Source organism: Hevea brasiliensis, chromosome 8 (assembly GCF_030052815.1).
Source record: "Hevea brasiliensis isolate MT/VB/25A 57/8 chromosome 8, ASM3005281v1, whole genome shotgun sequence".
In the NCBI taxonomy this organism is placed as follows: domain Eukaryota; kingdom Viridiplantae; phylum Streptophyta; class Magnoliopsida; order Malpighiales; family Euphorbiaceae; genus Hevea; species Hevea brasiliensis.
Genome location: NC_079500.1, coordinates 95,946,171 through 95,960,233, shown reverse-complemented (window position 1 = coordinate 95,960,233; position 14,063 = coordinate 95,946,171). Strand labels below are relative to the sequence as shown.

General features: G+C 32.5%; 1 protein-coding gene and 1 pseudogene across 1 annotated transcript; both read left to right on the top strand.

The window, feature by feature from the left end:
* The first annotated feature begins 224 nt into the window (after window positions 1-224).
* On the top strand, window positions 225-3,371 carry LOC131168829 (WAT1-related protein At2g39510-like; annotated as a pseudogene).
* A 3,443-nt stretch (window positions 3,372-6,814) lies between these two features.
* Window positions 6,815-9,847, top strand: LOC110640157 (WAT1-related protein At2g39510-like). Its single transcript, XM_021791360.2, has 7 exons — window positions 6,815-7,473; window positions 7,562-7,624; window positions 7,731-7,847; window positions 7,943-8,183; window positions 8,365-8,526; window positions 8,635-8,786; window positions 9,581-9,847. Exons 1-7 carry the CDS (start codon window positions 7,280-7,282, stop codon window positions 9,786-9,788), a joined length of 1,137 nt encoding a protein of 378 aa, XP_021647052.2. The 5' UTR covers window positions 6,815-7,279; the 3' UTR covers window positions 9,789-9,847.
* The last annotated feature ends 4,216 nt before the right edge of the window (window positions 9,848-14,063 follow it).

The following is a 14,063-nucleotide window of genomic DNA, read 5'->3' as shown; positions in this document are numbered from 1 at the left end:
ATTGAAGAAATAATTGAATGTTGGAGTCTTGGGTTGTTGATTGATCGATTAAGTCTTAGTTCTTAAGCAATTTTAAGTGTACACTTCCTCAGCTTCACTTGATACATTCAAAAAAGAAGGGGCACCCAACTTGTGACCATACTTTGGCGTTTACATGGTGCTTTTGCTTTTAAATGGCGAAAACATTTCACACAGCATAATGCAAAGCGAAAAATGGGAAAGAAATAAAGAAAAATATAATCATCAATGCATCGAAGTCCCATCCCATAACTTCCTATCATAAAAAAAAATGCCTTAAAATTTATGTATAGATATGTTTGCGTTTCAAGACATGCTCACCAACACACCAAGCCACCACTTTAGTAGACAATATTTTGGCTTGGTGCAATCAGCCTCCTTATCCTCTCTGCCAATGATCATCAGTCAGCACATTAAATTAGCAATGGTGTTTGATATTTTTATTATTTGAGAAGTGACTGCTCCTGTCCTCTCGGTATTGGAAAGAGATGTGGTTTTTAAGTATTCTCCCAATTTTGGTTAGCTAGTGGAGTCCCGTTGCTTCAAACCAAGACGTGCCGGTATTGTATTGTATTCCATGATATATATATATATATACTTAGTATTGTAAGCTCTCCATTTACAGAATAAGCTTCTGAAGAGAGGTTGAGAAAGATATAACTAGAGTTGGAAGAATATAACAAACTTATGGAATCCTGGGCTCAGTTTTTTGAAAAAGCCAAGCCATTTTTGGCTGTGATTTTTCTGCAGTTTGGGTATGCAGGCTTGTCCATAATTTCAAAGTTTGCTCTAAATAAAGGGATGAGCCAACATGTATTGGTGGTCTATAGGCATGCTGTTGCCACCATTGTAATTTCTCCTTTTGCCATTATTTTTGATAGGTCTCTCTCTCTGTCTTTCTCATGTGGGTTTCATGCAATATTCTCATTAATCATATTGATTTCAATAATTTTTTGTATCACAGGAAGGTAAGGCCAAAGATGACCTTCTCCATCTTTGCCAAGATACTGTTACTAGGCTTGTTAGAGTGAGAATCTTATAAGACAAAAATTTTACTAACGAGCTTCAAATTAATTTTATTTCATGCGTGTTTGTATTTAACTTAATTAGATAATGGCTTGCAGGCCAACTATTGACCAGAACTTGTTTTATACTGGAATGAAGTACACCACAGCAACTTTTGCTGCTACTATGTGCAATATTGTTCCTGCTTTTTCATTTCTCATGGCTTGGGCCTTAAGGTATTAATAATTCTCTGTAACCCAAAGAAATATATTTGTTGTATAGTGAATTTGATTATTCTTTTCTTGGTTGTTGTTGTTTTTTTTTTTTTCTTTTTTTTTTTTTGCAGGCTTGAGAAGGTTAATTTGAGGAAATTGCATAGCCAGGCAAAGATATTAGGGACTCTAGTGACAGTGGGAGGAGCAATGTTAATGACTCTAATTAAATGGGCAAAGTTTGATTTGCCATGGACAAAAGGATATGATCACCATGGATCTACAGTGTCCTGACCACACATGATGATCCCATTAAGGGTGCTTGTATGATTGGAGTAGGCTGCTTATGCTGGTCTAGTTTCATCATCCTTCAGGTAATAAATTAATTATATATATACTCCTTTAAATTCAATATTTTCTTAAGTTAATTTTCTAACAGTATAGATTTAATGATTGGTTCGCAGGCTATAACTCTAAAAACATACCCTGCGGAGCTCTCCCTAACAGTTTTGATATGCTTGGTGGGCACTATTGAAGGCTCTATATTTGCTCTTATAATGGAAAGGGGAAATCCCTCTGCTTGGTCTATACACTTTGATTCTAGGTTATTAGCTGCTGTTTACGGTGTAAGTAATTAATACTTGAAAGGCATTTCTGCTTGGAATTTACAGTATTTTTTTTTTTACAGTTTTACTCATTTCATTATATCACATATTTTATGCTCTATATATTCCACTGTAATCACTCAAGGAGATGATTGGTAGTATGTCCTAACTCTGGACTGAAAGAGCCTCTTTCACTTAAATTTTTTAATTATAAATATTTTATGTATTTTGGATGCAGGGAGTAATTTGTTCAGGAGTTGGATATTATGTACAAGGACTGGCAATGAAGAGCAAAGGTCCTGTTTTTGTGACTGCCTTCAATCCTTTAAGCATGGTTATTGTTACGATTTTAGGCTCCTTTGTCTTATCAGAGATAGTCTACTTAGGAAGGTGAAGCTCTCTGTCATTCTCCTCCTACTTGCCTACAAGTGTTACTATTAATAACAAAGAATAAGACTATTTTGTCTCTACATCTTAATCATACTAATTACTTAATTCTTTTATTTTAAATAGTATAATATTTAGTCCCTTATTCTTGTCCATGAACTATTTAGTCCCTCTAATTAACTTTTCTGTTAATCAAGTTAGTTAAAATAGAGAGAATAATTGTAGACAATGACTGAATAGTTGATGGATGTAAAATTATAAAAACTAAATAGTTGTGTTATTCAAATTATAGGAAAGGATAATTGAGTTAGGAAAAAATTTTACTTTAAAATGACGAGAGTGACTGAACAGTTCATGGATTAAAAAATAGAAATAATGTATTTTTTAAAATAAAATAATTAAGTAGCTAATTTTATTAAAATATAGAGATTAAATGATATTTTTTTTGTAATAGTAAAATGTACTTCTTTGCAAGGTCTTGAGTTCAATTAGAACCATTTGTAAAAAAAAAAAAAAAAAAAACCTTCTTTTTGTCATATTTGCTTAACCTCATGTAAGAATTTTTTATTTTTTGAAATTATGAGATCTCCAATTCGAATTTTAATCAAATTGTAATGAAACATATATATATATATATATATATATATATATATATATATATATATATATATAATGTTCCCTAAAAATAAAAAATTGAAGAATTTTGAAGTGCAAATACTGTCAAAATTTAAGTTTCTTATTAATTTCTCTTATTGTGACTTAGAAGAAAAGTATTTTGGGCATTTGTAGGGACTAAAACTTAGTTTATTGATGTATTATTGTAGGGTAATCGGAGCACTAGCCATCGTCATTGGGCTATACCTAGTTTTGTGGGGTAAGAGCAAGGATCAATCTCCATTAACTTCAACAAATGATAAGGTAGCTGCAACTACTGCAGAAATGGATACTATAAATGAGAGTTTTGAGACTTCAAATCAAGAATTTGTTGCCATTGATGTCATCAAAGTGAAACCTACTGGTGAATCTGCTTGAAGGAATTTTAATTCAGTTTCAAAAGTAATTAGCAATAATTGCATGGAATTAATTAACCAACCTTCATTCAGCTGGCTTTGTTTATTAATTTCTAAACGTGTTTTTGTCACAATCCGATTTTTGGGCCTGATAGGCAGTAGAACCTGGGTCGGCATAAAGCTCCTGAGGCCCGTAGTAAGCCTCACTATTCCCAAAGCCATATCCAGGATCAAAATCAAAGCTTAACATACAATAAAAAATAAAATAAAATATTATAAATTTATTCTGGGCCGACTCAACTCTATTTCTATCAGGAAACCAAAACTATGGGAGCCCAGCTTAACCTTGATACCCATAATGTACAAACTATTTAATGTCATAAATTTTTCATTAATTAATATAATATATGCATATAAACTATTATTACAGCGGAGCTCTAGTTATTAAACAAATAAACAAACAAATAAATAAATAGACACAATAACCTATTAACTAAGAAGCACAATTATGAAGGAAAATGCAGATTAGACTCGAAGAAATAAACTCGCTCGTTCTACAACTTGGGAAAAAATTATTTGAACAGGAATGAGCGTTTGACTCAGAGAGTTTAGATATTGATTATGGATGTAATTTTTATAACTATCTAAAACTAGTGCAATCTTACCATAAAATGCACATCGAACATATAAAACAAATAATTTACCCAATATTAGTACGAGAAGTTAATTTGGAGCTAATCACACACCCAGTGTATCACATTAATATATATATATATATATATATATATATATATATATAGCTCTCCTAATCCAATACCTGCCAGCGATGTTAACTCAAATCAGACTTTCGATTAATAATCCAAGTACAGGGGTCAGCGAGATCAACTCAAAGCCATACTTACCTCAACTTATCCATATATAAGGATCAGGTCCTAATAAGTCAAGCTCCGGCTGTGACTACCCGTCCTATCCATATCCATATCCACACCGTACTCACGCCAACACACACACACAACTCCATTTTATTCCTAGGGCGGCATTCACAAATAAATAACAATAATTAAATATATAGTAACCAAAATGCCCCTAATATATTAATTATTTATGTGCATAATTAATTATTTATAAAATACATAAGCATGCTAGATATATAAATAATATTGAAATTACAAAAATAATCAATACTCAACTTACAGACTGGTCGACTTGATTGCAGCTGGTCTGGTTGAAAGGAGAAAACGATTGTCACCAATTACCTAAACATACACACTAACCTCTATCAAATTTACTGACAGAATTAATTAATTAATTTAATCAAAGAAGCAAAAATAATTTCCTAAGGTCTTGTCGAAATTTTGGTAGTCTCCCTTATAACTGGACTTAACCTCCCTACAAAAAAAATGTAATAACAGCAACACATAGGGCGTCAGGCCCACAACAACAATTATAATGTTCATCTAGGGCCTACAAGAATCCTCATCTAGGTCTAATCCTCCAAACTCTAGCAAGGGTCCCTAACTCCTCTACAATCTAAATATTTATTTTCAGCACTTTAAAAATTATAAAATATTCATAGAGATCTTCTACATCATCATTGTATTAATTAAATTCATTTTACTAAATTTATCTAATCCAAGAATATTTTACAGATTTAATCACCTAGCTTAAATAAGGAACAAACTACACAATTTGAGTTAGGGATTACCTTTTTAAATTCTGCTACCTAGAATGCGTCTGAGATGTCTAAAAATGCTATGATTGCCTATAATATTGACTATGTTCCAGGACAAGCCACCGGGCAGTTGAATCAGGCTGAAAACTCGGTCTCGGGCACTGGTGAACTATCATCAATCCAAGTGCATATCCGGGATGCCCATGAGCTGCTGGTGATGGATTCACTGACAGTTCATCAAAACTCTGCTCCGATTGCCCAATATCAGTCGATTTAGTTTAGGCCATCCGATAAGCATCTTCTCCGTTCTATCTCTGTTCGAGGCATAATTGGTGTCAAAACGAAGCTTAAGGAGTGTAGATCATGATCGCTGGGTCTGATCGTCTAAACTAACTACCGGTTGGCCAGTATCTAGCCAGAATGTCACGAAAATCCAAAATTTCTCTCCTCCTGATCTCACTTATCCGACCACCAAACGCTGCAAAATTTGTATCATAAGAAAGCTCACAGAATAAGCTTTCCAATGCCATAAAAAACGTTCGGATCGGACTTCGGATGAAGACGGAATTGTGCCTGAAAAGTGGCACCCCTGCGTGCGCGTTGGAGGAGGAAATTCCTCCATTTGCGCTGCCACTACTATTACTGCTCTAGCCGGCAGGCAACTTATCGGCATTGCCTGGGCAGTGGTGTGCCTTGCCAACCATTGCTAGTGGCTGGTGGCTAGCCGGCCAAGAGAGGAAGAGAGGGTGGTGATGGGAGAGAGAGGGGGGAAAGAGGGAGGGGCAAGAGAAAAAAAAGTTGTGTTTTTTTTTTTTTAACATTTAATTATACTTTCAGTCCCAGAACTTTTTGGATATATGCAAATAAGTCCAAAATTCTTTTCAATTGGTCCCAAAAATACAAATTTATGAATAATTAAATAATAAAGAAAATATAATAATAATAATAATAATAATAATAATAATAATAATAATAATAAAATTAATAATAATTAAATTAAATCTTAGAACTAAGGTTAACAATAATATAATAATATATTTTAATAATTGATTTAACATTAATATTTAAAACTAATAGTTCCAATTAAAATTGGACTATTAAATAATTAATAAAATATGTTTAGAAATAATATTAAAAAATAATATAAATGAAAGTTTTACAAAAATTATAAATTAATTAGATAATATTAAAATAATATTTAAATACTTTATATATAAAAATATAAAAATTTTTATTTTAAAATTTAGATTATTGCAGTTTTTGTTTTTTTTTTTTTAATTTTTTTTTAAAAAGAGATGCATCGAGGGTTTTAGCAAAGTGAGGATGCTAAAATTAGTCTCTAACTTTTTTGTATTTTTTTTTTCTTATTTGTAGTTCGTAATTGTATTAAAAAGAACGTTTATCAAGAAGTTGGTTTTTTTTATTTACAAAAATGGGTGTATGGATAGGCTCGACATATATCCAGATGAAACAATATTGTACATTTTACATTCACACATATCTGAAAGCATCTCCACTTAAATGTCTGGAGTCAAAAGTTTGGAATACTTTTCAGTTTAAGCGACAATTTTGGGCTCCTTTGTGTTATCAGAAAGTCTACTTGGGAACTTGAGGCTCCCTCCCATCTTCTTCACGTCGTTGGCAGAAGAAAGGGACGAAGGTCCCAGAAACCCTAGACTCTGAGCGGAAAATCTCTGTCTAGAGACTAGAAATAGAAGCATCATTTTCAAAAATTTTAATCATTTTTAAAAATTTTAAGTCTCACTTTGGCTTAATATATACATTCAAAATAGCAGGGGCACCCAACTCGTGAACAGACTTTTCCCTTTACATGGTACTCTTACTTTTTAATTACATGGCGAAAGCATTTCAGACAGCATAAAGCAAAGCCAAAATGGGAAAGAAACAAAGAAAAATACTCATCAATGCATCAAAGTCCCATCAACTTCCTATCAAAAAATGCTTTAAAATTTACATATATGCTTGGTAGCGTTTAAGAAACGCCCACCAAGCCACCACTTTCGTAGACAATATTTTTGCTTGGTGCAATCAGCCTCCTTATCCTCTGCTAATGATCATTAGTCAGCAAATTTAACAATGGTGTCTGATATTTTTATTATGTGAGAAGTGACTGCTCCTGCATTCTCATTCTCTTTATATTGGAAACAAATGTGGTTTTTGAGTATTCTCCCAACTTTGGTTAGCTATTAGAGTCCCTAGACTTCAAACCAAGACGTGTTGGTATTGTATTTCATTCCATGATATTGATATATATAAACTTAGTAGGCAAGCTCTCCATTTATAGAAAAAGCTTCTGAAGAGAGGTTGAGAAAGATACGACTAGAGTTGGAAGAATATAATAACAAGCTTATGGAATCCTGCGCTAAGTTTTTTGAAAAAGCTAAGCCATTTTTGGCTGTTATTTTTCTGCAGTTTGGGTATGCAGGCTCGTCCATAATTTCAAAGTTTGCTCTAAATAAAGGGATGAGCCAACATGTATTGGTGGTCTATAGGCACGCTATTGCCACCATCGTAATTTCTCCTTTTGCCATTATTTTTGATAGGTCTCTTTCTCTCTCTGTCTTTCTCATGTGGGTTTCATCCAATATTCTTATTGATCACATTGATTTCCTTAATTTTTTTTTATCACAGGAAGGTGAGGGCGAAGCTGACCATCTCCATCTTTGCTAAGATACTGTTGCTAGGCTTGTTAGAGTGAGAATTTTGTACCCTTAAAAAACAAAAATCTTACTAATGTACTTCAAATATTATTTTATTTCATGTGTGTTTGTATTTAATTTAAGTAAATAATGGTTTGCAGGCCAACTATTGACCTGAACTTGTATTTTACTGGCATGAAGTACACCACCGCAACTTTTGCTTCTACTATGTGCAACATTCTTCCTGCTTTTGCATTTCTTATGGCTTGGGCCTTAAGGTAATTAATAATTCTCTATAACCTAAAGGAAAAATATTTGTTAGATAGTGAATTTGACCTTTTTTTTTTTCATGGTTTTTTTTTTTGTTCGGCAGACTTGAGAAGGTTAATTTGAGGAAATTGCATAGTCAGGCAAAGATATTAGGGACTTTAGTGACAGTGGGAGGAGCAATGTTGATGACTCTAATTAAAGGGGCAAAGCTGGATTTGCCATGGACAAAAGGTTATGATAATCATGGATCTTCCAGTGCTCTAAACACACATGATGATACCATTAAGGGTGCTTTTATGATAGGAGTAGGCTGCTTATGCTGGTCTAGTTTCATCATCCTTCAGGTAATAAATTAATTTATAAGTATACTCCTTCTAATTATGGATTTTTCTTGATTAGACCACCCGTTCACCATGATCCCAAGACAAAAAATGTCTGGTAACATCAACCTATTAAAATATGGATATCATCTATTTGTGTTTTTTGTCCGGTTAATTTTCTAAAGATTTAGTGATTGGTTTGCAGGCAATAACACTAAAAAAATACCCTGCGGAGCTCTCCCTAACAGCTTTGATATGCTTGGTGGGCAGTATTGAAGGCTCCATATTTGCTCTTATAATGGAAAGGGGAAATCCCTCTGCTTGGTTTATACACTTTGATTCTAGCCTATTAGCTGCTGTTTACAGTGTAAATAATTAATACTTGAAAGGCACTTCTGCTTGGATTTTTTCTTTTTTAAAATAGATTTACCCATCTCATTATATTTCATATTATATGTAAATATTTTGAATGCAGGGAGTAATTTGTTCAGGAGTTGCATATTATCTACAAGGAGTGACAATGAAGAGCAAAGGTCCTGTTTTTGTAACTGCCTTCAATCCTTTAAGCATGGTTATTGTTACAATTTTGGGCTCCTTTGTCTTATCAGAGATAGTCTACTTAGGAAGGTGAGGCTCTCTCCCATCCTCTTCTTGCATGTGTTACCATCAATAGCAGCAAAAATTATTATTTAGTCTATATATTTTAACGAAAATAACTACTTAATCTTTTTATTCTAAAAAATATACTATTAAGTCCTCTATTTTTGTCCGTAAACTGTTTAGCCCCTCTCGTTAAACTTTCTGTTAATCTAGTTGATTAGAATAGAGAGAATAGTTATAAATAAGGACTGAATAGTTGATAGATTTAAAATTACGATGATTATATAGCTATATCATTTAAATTACATGGATTGAATAGTTGAGTTGAAAAAAAAAATTGTTTTAAAATAACAAGATGAACTAAAAATTTCACGAACTAAAAAATAGAGGAACTTATACTATATTTTTCAAAATAAAAAAAATTAAATAATTAATTTTATTAAAATACAAAGACTAAATGATAACTTTTTCTTAACAGTAAAGCGTACTTTTTTGTGTCATATTTGTTGAACTTCATATGGGAACTTTTTGTTTTGTTTTTTTAGTTTTGAAATTTATATTATTAATCAATTGAGCTATATAAATAGGTTGTCAATGATCTTTAGTTTAATAATAATTTTTTTAAAATTGTAAGGTCTCAAGTAATCAAATTGTAATGGAATTCAAATCTTTTTTTTTTTTGATAAAATGTTCTCTAAAAAATTTTAAAGTGCAAATAGCATCAGAATATAAATTTCTCATTTCTCTTATTGTGACTTAGAAGAAAAGTATTTTGGGCATTTGTATGGACTAAAGCTTAGGTCATTGATGCGTTGTTGTAGGGTAATTGGAGCACTAGCCATCGCCATTGGGCTATACCTAGTTTTGTGGGGCAAGAGCAAGGATCAATCTCCATTAACTTCAACAAATGATAAGGTAGCTGCAACTGCTTCAGAAATGGATACTATAAATGAGAGTTTTGAGACTTCAAATGAAGAATGTGTTGCCATTGATGTCACCAAACTGAGACCTAATGATGAATCTGTTTGAAGGAATTCTAATTCAATTACAATGTAATTAGCAATAATTGAATGGAATTAATTAACCAACTTTCATAAAGCTGCCTTTTTTATTAATTTCTGAATGTGTTTTTGTCCTTTTTTTTTTCTTTTTTTAGTAAGAGATGCATTGAGGGGTTTAGCAAAGTGATGCTAAAATTAATTAGTCTCTATCTTTTTGTAATTTTTTTTCTTATTTGGAGATCCTATATTTTATTAAAAAGGAAGTTCATCAAGAAGTTTTTTTTTTTGTTTTAATTTAAAAATGGTGTATAGATAGTTGATCACACACAATGGCAGAAAACATTGTGCCTTTCACTCCTACACACATTTAAAAGCAACCCACCACACCTATTTCAAAGACTAAAGTTTATGATATTTTTGTAGATGAGATCAATTCGACATAGATATATTATCACGTTTAAGGATGTGTTTAGTAGAAGGTTAAAAAATCAAGTGGTAAATGTTACTCTTATAAGTTATAACTTTTAAAGAGGATAATTATTAACTTAGCCCCCCATGATAACATTTAAACCCTTAAGAAGATATAAATATTAATGAGATGAAAAATTAACCTAATCTTTTTAAGTATCCAAATTAACCTAATTTTTTTAATTATCCAAATTAACCTAATCTGATTAATTATCCAAATAACATTAATGAGGAGTTAAAAATTATAAGGATAATAATTACCTCTTGTTAATTTTATAACAAAAACCCCCTAAAAGTTAATGGCTGAGTTTAAACCTAAGACCCCCCTTGACTCCAAGAAGTTAATTTTTTATTTTTTTCCTTCTAGTATCTCATTCTTCACTTTCATTCTCTAGTGATCGTAATTACTCTTATTTAATTAGATACCTATTATTTGTTAATTAGTGATCTATTGCTTAACCCACTCCTAATTAATTGTTTTTACGGCTGTAGATAGTGGAACGATGAAACAATTCAAAACCACTAAGTTTTCTCCATGTGTACAAAGAAAAGAAAACTGGATAATGTATTTCTTTAAAATAGAGCTTTATGTAATGATGTTATTTAGAATGCTACTGAAAATATAGTTTATTTGAGCATGAAATAATAATTAAAAAATTACTAAAAATTCCTGCGGTTCACCATGTCCACTCCTACAAGTGAATGAGGATGAATTAAATTCACCAATAAATCAATAGAATAAATAGAAAAAAAAATCCCCAAAACTTTAGTGTCTTTTATAATAATATGTGTTTACGACAAAAATAACTATTTTATTTATTCATTATTTTTAGACCTAAAAATTAATTGAATTATTTTTTTTGTAAAATTAATTTAATTAATCTGTGGCCTAAGATAATTGATAATTGAATTAATGGTAGTTATTGGATCGTTATCTAAAAGAAAGGAGTTGACAATAGTTGGAAGCGGTTCCAAGCAGTTCTAATGAGTGAGCAGGTGGCTACAAATAATTATAGATTGTGTTTATTTATTAATTATTTTTAAGCCTAAGAATTAATTAAATTAATTTTTGAGAAATAAATTTAATTAATCTGTAGCCTGAAATAATTAATAATTAAATTAATGATAGTTATTGGATGGTTATCTGAAAGAAGGGAGTTGATAACAGTTTTAAGTAGTCCCAAGCAGTTCCAAAGAGTGGGCAGATAATTACAAGTAACTGCAGAACGTGACAAAGTGTGTTCCAAAGGTCTCCAAGAGTCTTTCAGGCACCTACAAGCAGAACTATAAAAGCCAAATGAGTAGCAACTTGAAAGCCCCTAACAACATCAAACAACAATAATTCAACCCAACTCTAGCAGTCTTTTATCTTTATTTTATCAGTCTTTTATTTTTCTAAAGCTCTTATATTTAATTTCAAGCCTTGTACTTTCCTTTTAAGCAATTAAAGCATTCAATTCTAGTTCACTTACCTGTAATTACTTGTTATTCGTGAGATTGATGAAGTTGCATATAGTAGATTCAATTCCCACAATCATTTGATTTGAGAAATCAGAGCGCAATGCCAAGTGATATACTCAGTATCTAGCACGCCCGTGCAACTGTAAGATATGAGACAGCCAAATTGCTTCCCAAAAAGGAAATAATTTTTGATACGCTCAATGGGACAAAAGTCTCATCACAACACACATCATCAATGTACTTGGCCAAAAATTAGCAAATAATTTTTGGTACGCTCAGTGGGACCTATTCTTACACAATATCAAAACAACAATCTACACTGTTTCCACTATTCTTGGCCAAAAATTTGCAAACAATTTTTGGCATGCCTAGACAAAAGGTCTTACATTTCAATATCATGCACGTTCTTCATGAGGTGTCACAAAATGCCTTATATTGATGAAGAAAAACTTGCATCAACCATCGCTGATGTCTTGGAGAAAGGCATAGGAAGGCGGATAGATATAGTCTTTGACAGAATTGATATAAGTATGGAGAAAATAATTTATTCTACACAGTCATTATTTGAGAAACTTGGTTTACTAGTTCTAGTACTTCTTGATGGCCAAACTTATAGGCTAGAGGAATTTCATTCGACATCCAAAAGTGCCAGGGTACTCGGCATGGCAGGCTTTGCCACAGACTCCCTGGGGTTAGGGGTGTGCAGTTTTCGGTTTAAACCGAAAAATCGAACCTAACAGATTAATTCGGTTCAATCAGTTCGGTTTTAAAATTTAATCGGTTTGGTTCGGTTTATAATTTTGATAATTTCGGTTAATCGGTTAGGTTCGGTTATTTTCATAAAAAAATCAAAAAAATCGAACCGAACCGAAATTATTAATATATATAGAAAATCAAAAAAAATCGAATCAAATTGAATCAAACCGAATCGAACCGAACCGAAATCAACGAAAATCGAACCGAACCTAAAGATTTTTTAGTTTTGATTTCTAATTTTTTTTGTTTTTATGTTTTTATTATTTATATTTAATGTTAAAAATATGAAATTTTATAAATTTCGGTTTGATCGGTTTAAAACCGAACCGAACCAAAATTTATCGGTTCGATTCGGTTCGGTTTTCTCTTATCAATCGGTTCGGTTCGGTTTTTAAAATTTTCGATTTTCGATTTTTGATTTTATCGGTTCGGTTCGGTTCGGAACCGAACCGACCGTTTGCACACCCCTACCTGGGGTAGTTTTGATGGAAGCCAAGTTCAAAGCGATAGAAAGTAGCAGCCACCTCATGAGAGAGGAGCAGGTGGCTAACCACTCCAGAACATCTATTCAAATCAGTCATTATGGTGGTAAGACTGATGCTCCTACCTAGATTCTCAGCAATTCTAACTCTATGACTCACTCAGGAATTTATGATACAGAGGTAATTGAAGGATCTCAAGTCTCACCAGTGCCTCAATAGGTGCAGATACCCTAAGTGACATTTGACTTGGGGGACAACAGTCATAGAGGAACTAACATATCTACAGTACAAGTACCTTAACTAACTGCACCAATGTCCTAGATACTAGCATCTATGGTCCAAGTTCCTAATATCACAATTCCAATTGATAAAACTCTAGACAAGCCGGTAATCCTACAGACGATGAAGGGAAATTTTGGTCTTCAAGTTCTTATAGCTTGTAATGACCAATTCCTTAAGCTAGAGGGGCAAAACTTAACTTTCAGGAGTATTAGAGAACTTGAGGGGTATCAAGCCAAGAGGAATCAATGTTCTCACAGTCCATATTCGTTTTATGATAATTATAATTGCTTCGATTTTTAAGGTAACGATTCAAATGATGCGATTTTGCAAGTTCCAAGCCATCACACCTTGTAGGAAACCAATGGGATAACATGAAGCATAAAACTGCCAAGGCCGACCCATGACCTTAAATAGCCGACCTCGTGGCTTTTCTTAAAGTCCTTATAGAAATGAAATAGAAAAGCCTGACATAATGGCTGACATGTTGGAGCATTCACATGTAATCAAACAAAAGCTAATGCAAAAAATAGGCCTCATGGGCACTTTCATTCATAAATAGAAAGCCAAAACATGGCTTATTATTCAATAAGTACCCAAGTGATCAAATGTATGCTAAATTTGTTGCTTCAAAATACAATGATTATAGCATGAAGGAAAGTTCCTGGAGGAAGGTTGAAATCAATAGCAACTTTGGAACAAGGCTAAATTGGCAATTCCCTAATATCTGATATTGTACCTGATGAAGAAGCGCTAGAGACCTACACTTACATTCTCTGCAAAAATAAAAATAAAGAAATGAAGTTAGGCACCTGTAAAAAGTACCTGAGGAAATTAGCTCTTCACGTATACAGCTG

Coding starts and splice junctions, on each gene's coding strand:
- LOC110640157 (XM_021791360.2), top strand. CDS start 7,280: ATGGAATCCTGCGCTAAGTTTTTTGAAAAAGCTAAGCCATTTTTGGCT. Junction 7,848..7,942: donor CTTATGGCTTGGGCCTTAAG/GTAATTAATAAT, acceptor TTTGTTCGGCAG/ACTTGAGAAGGTTAATTTGA. Junction 8,787..9,580: donor GAGATAGTCTACTTAGGAAG/GTGAGGCTCTCT, acceptor GCGTTGTTGTAG/GGTAATTGGAGCACTAGCCA.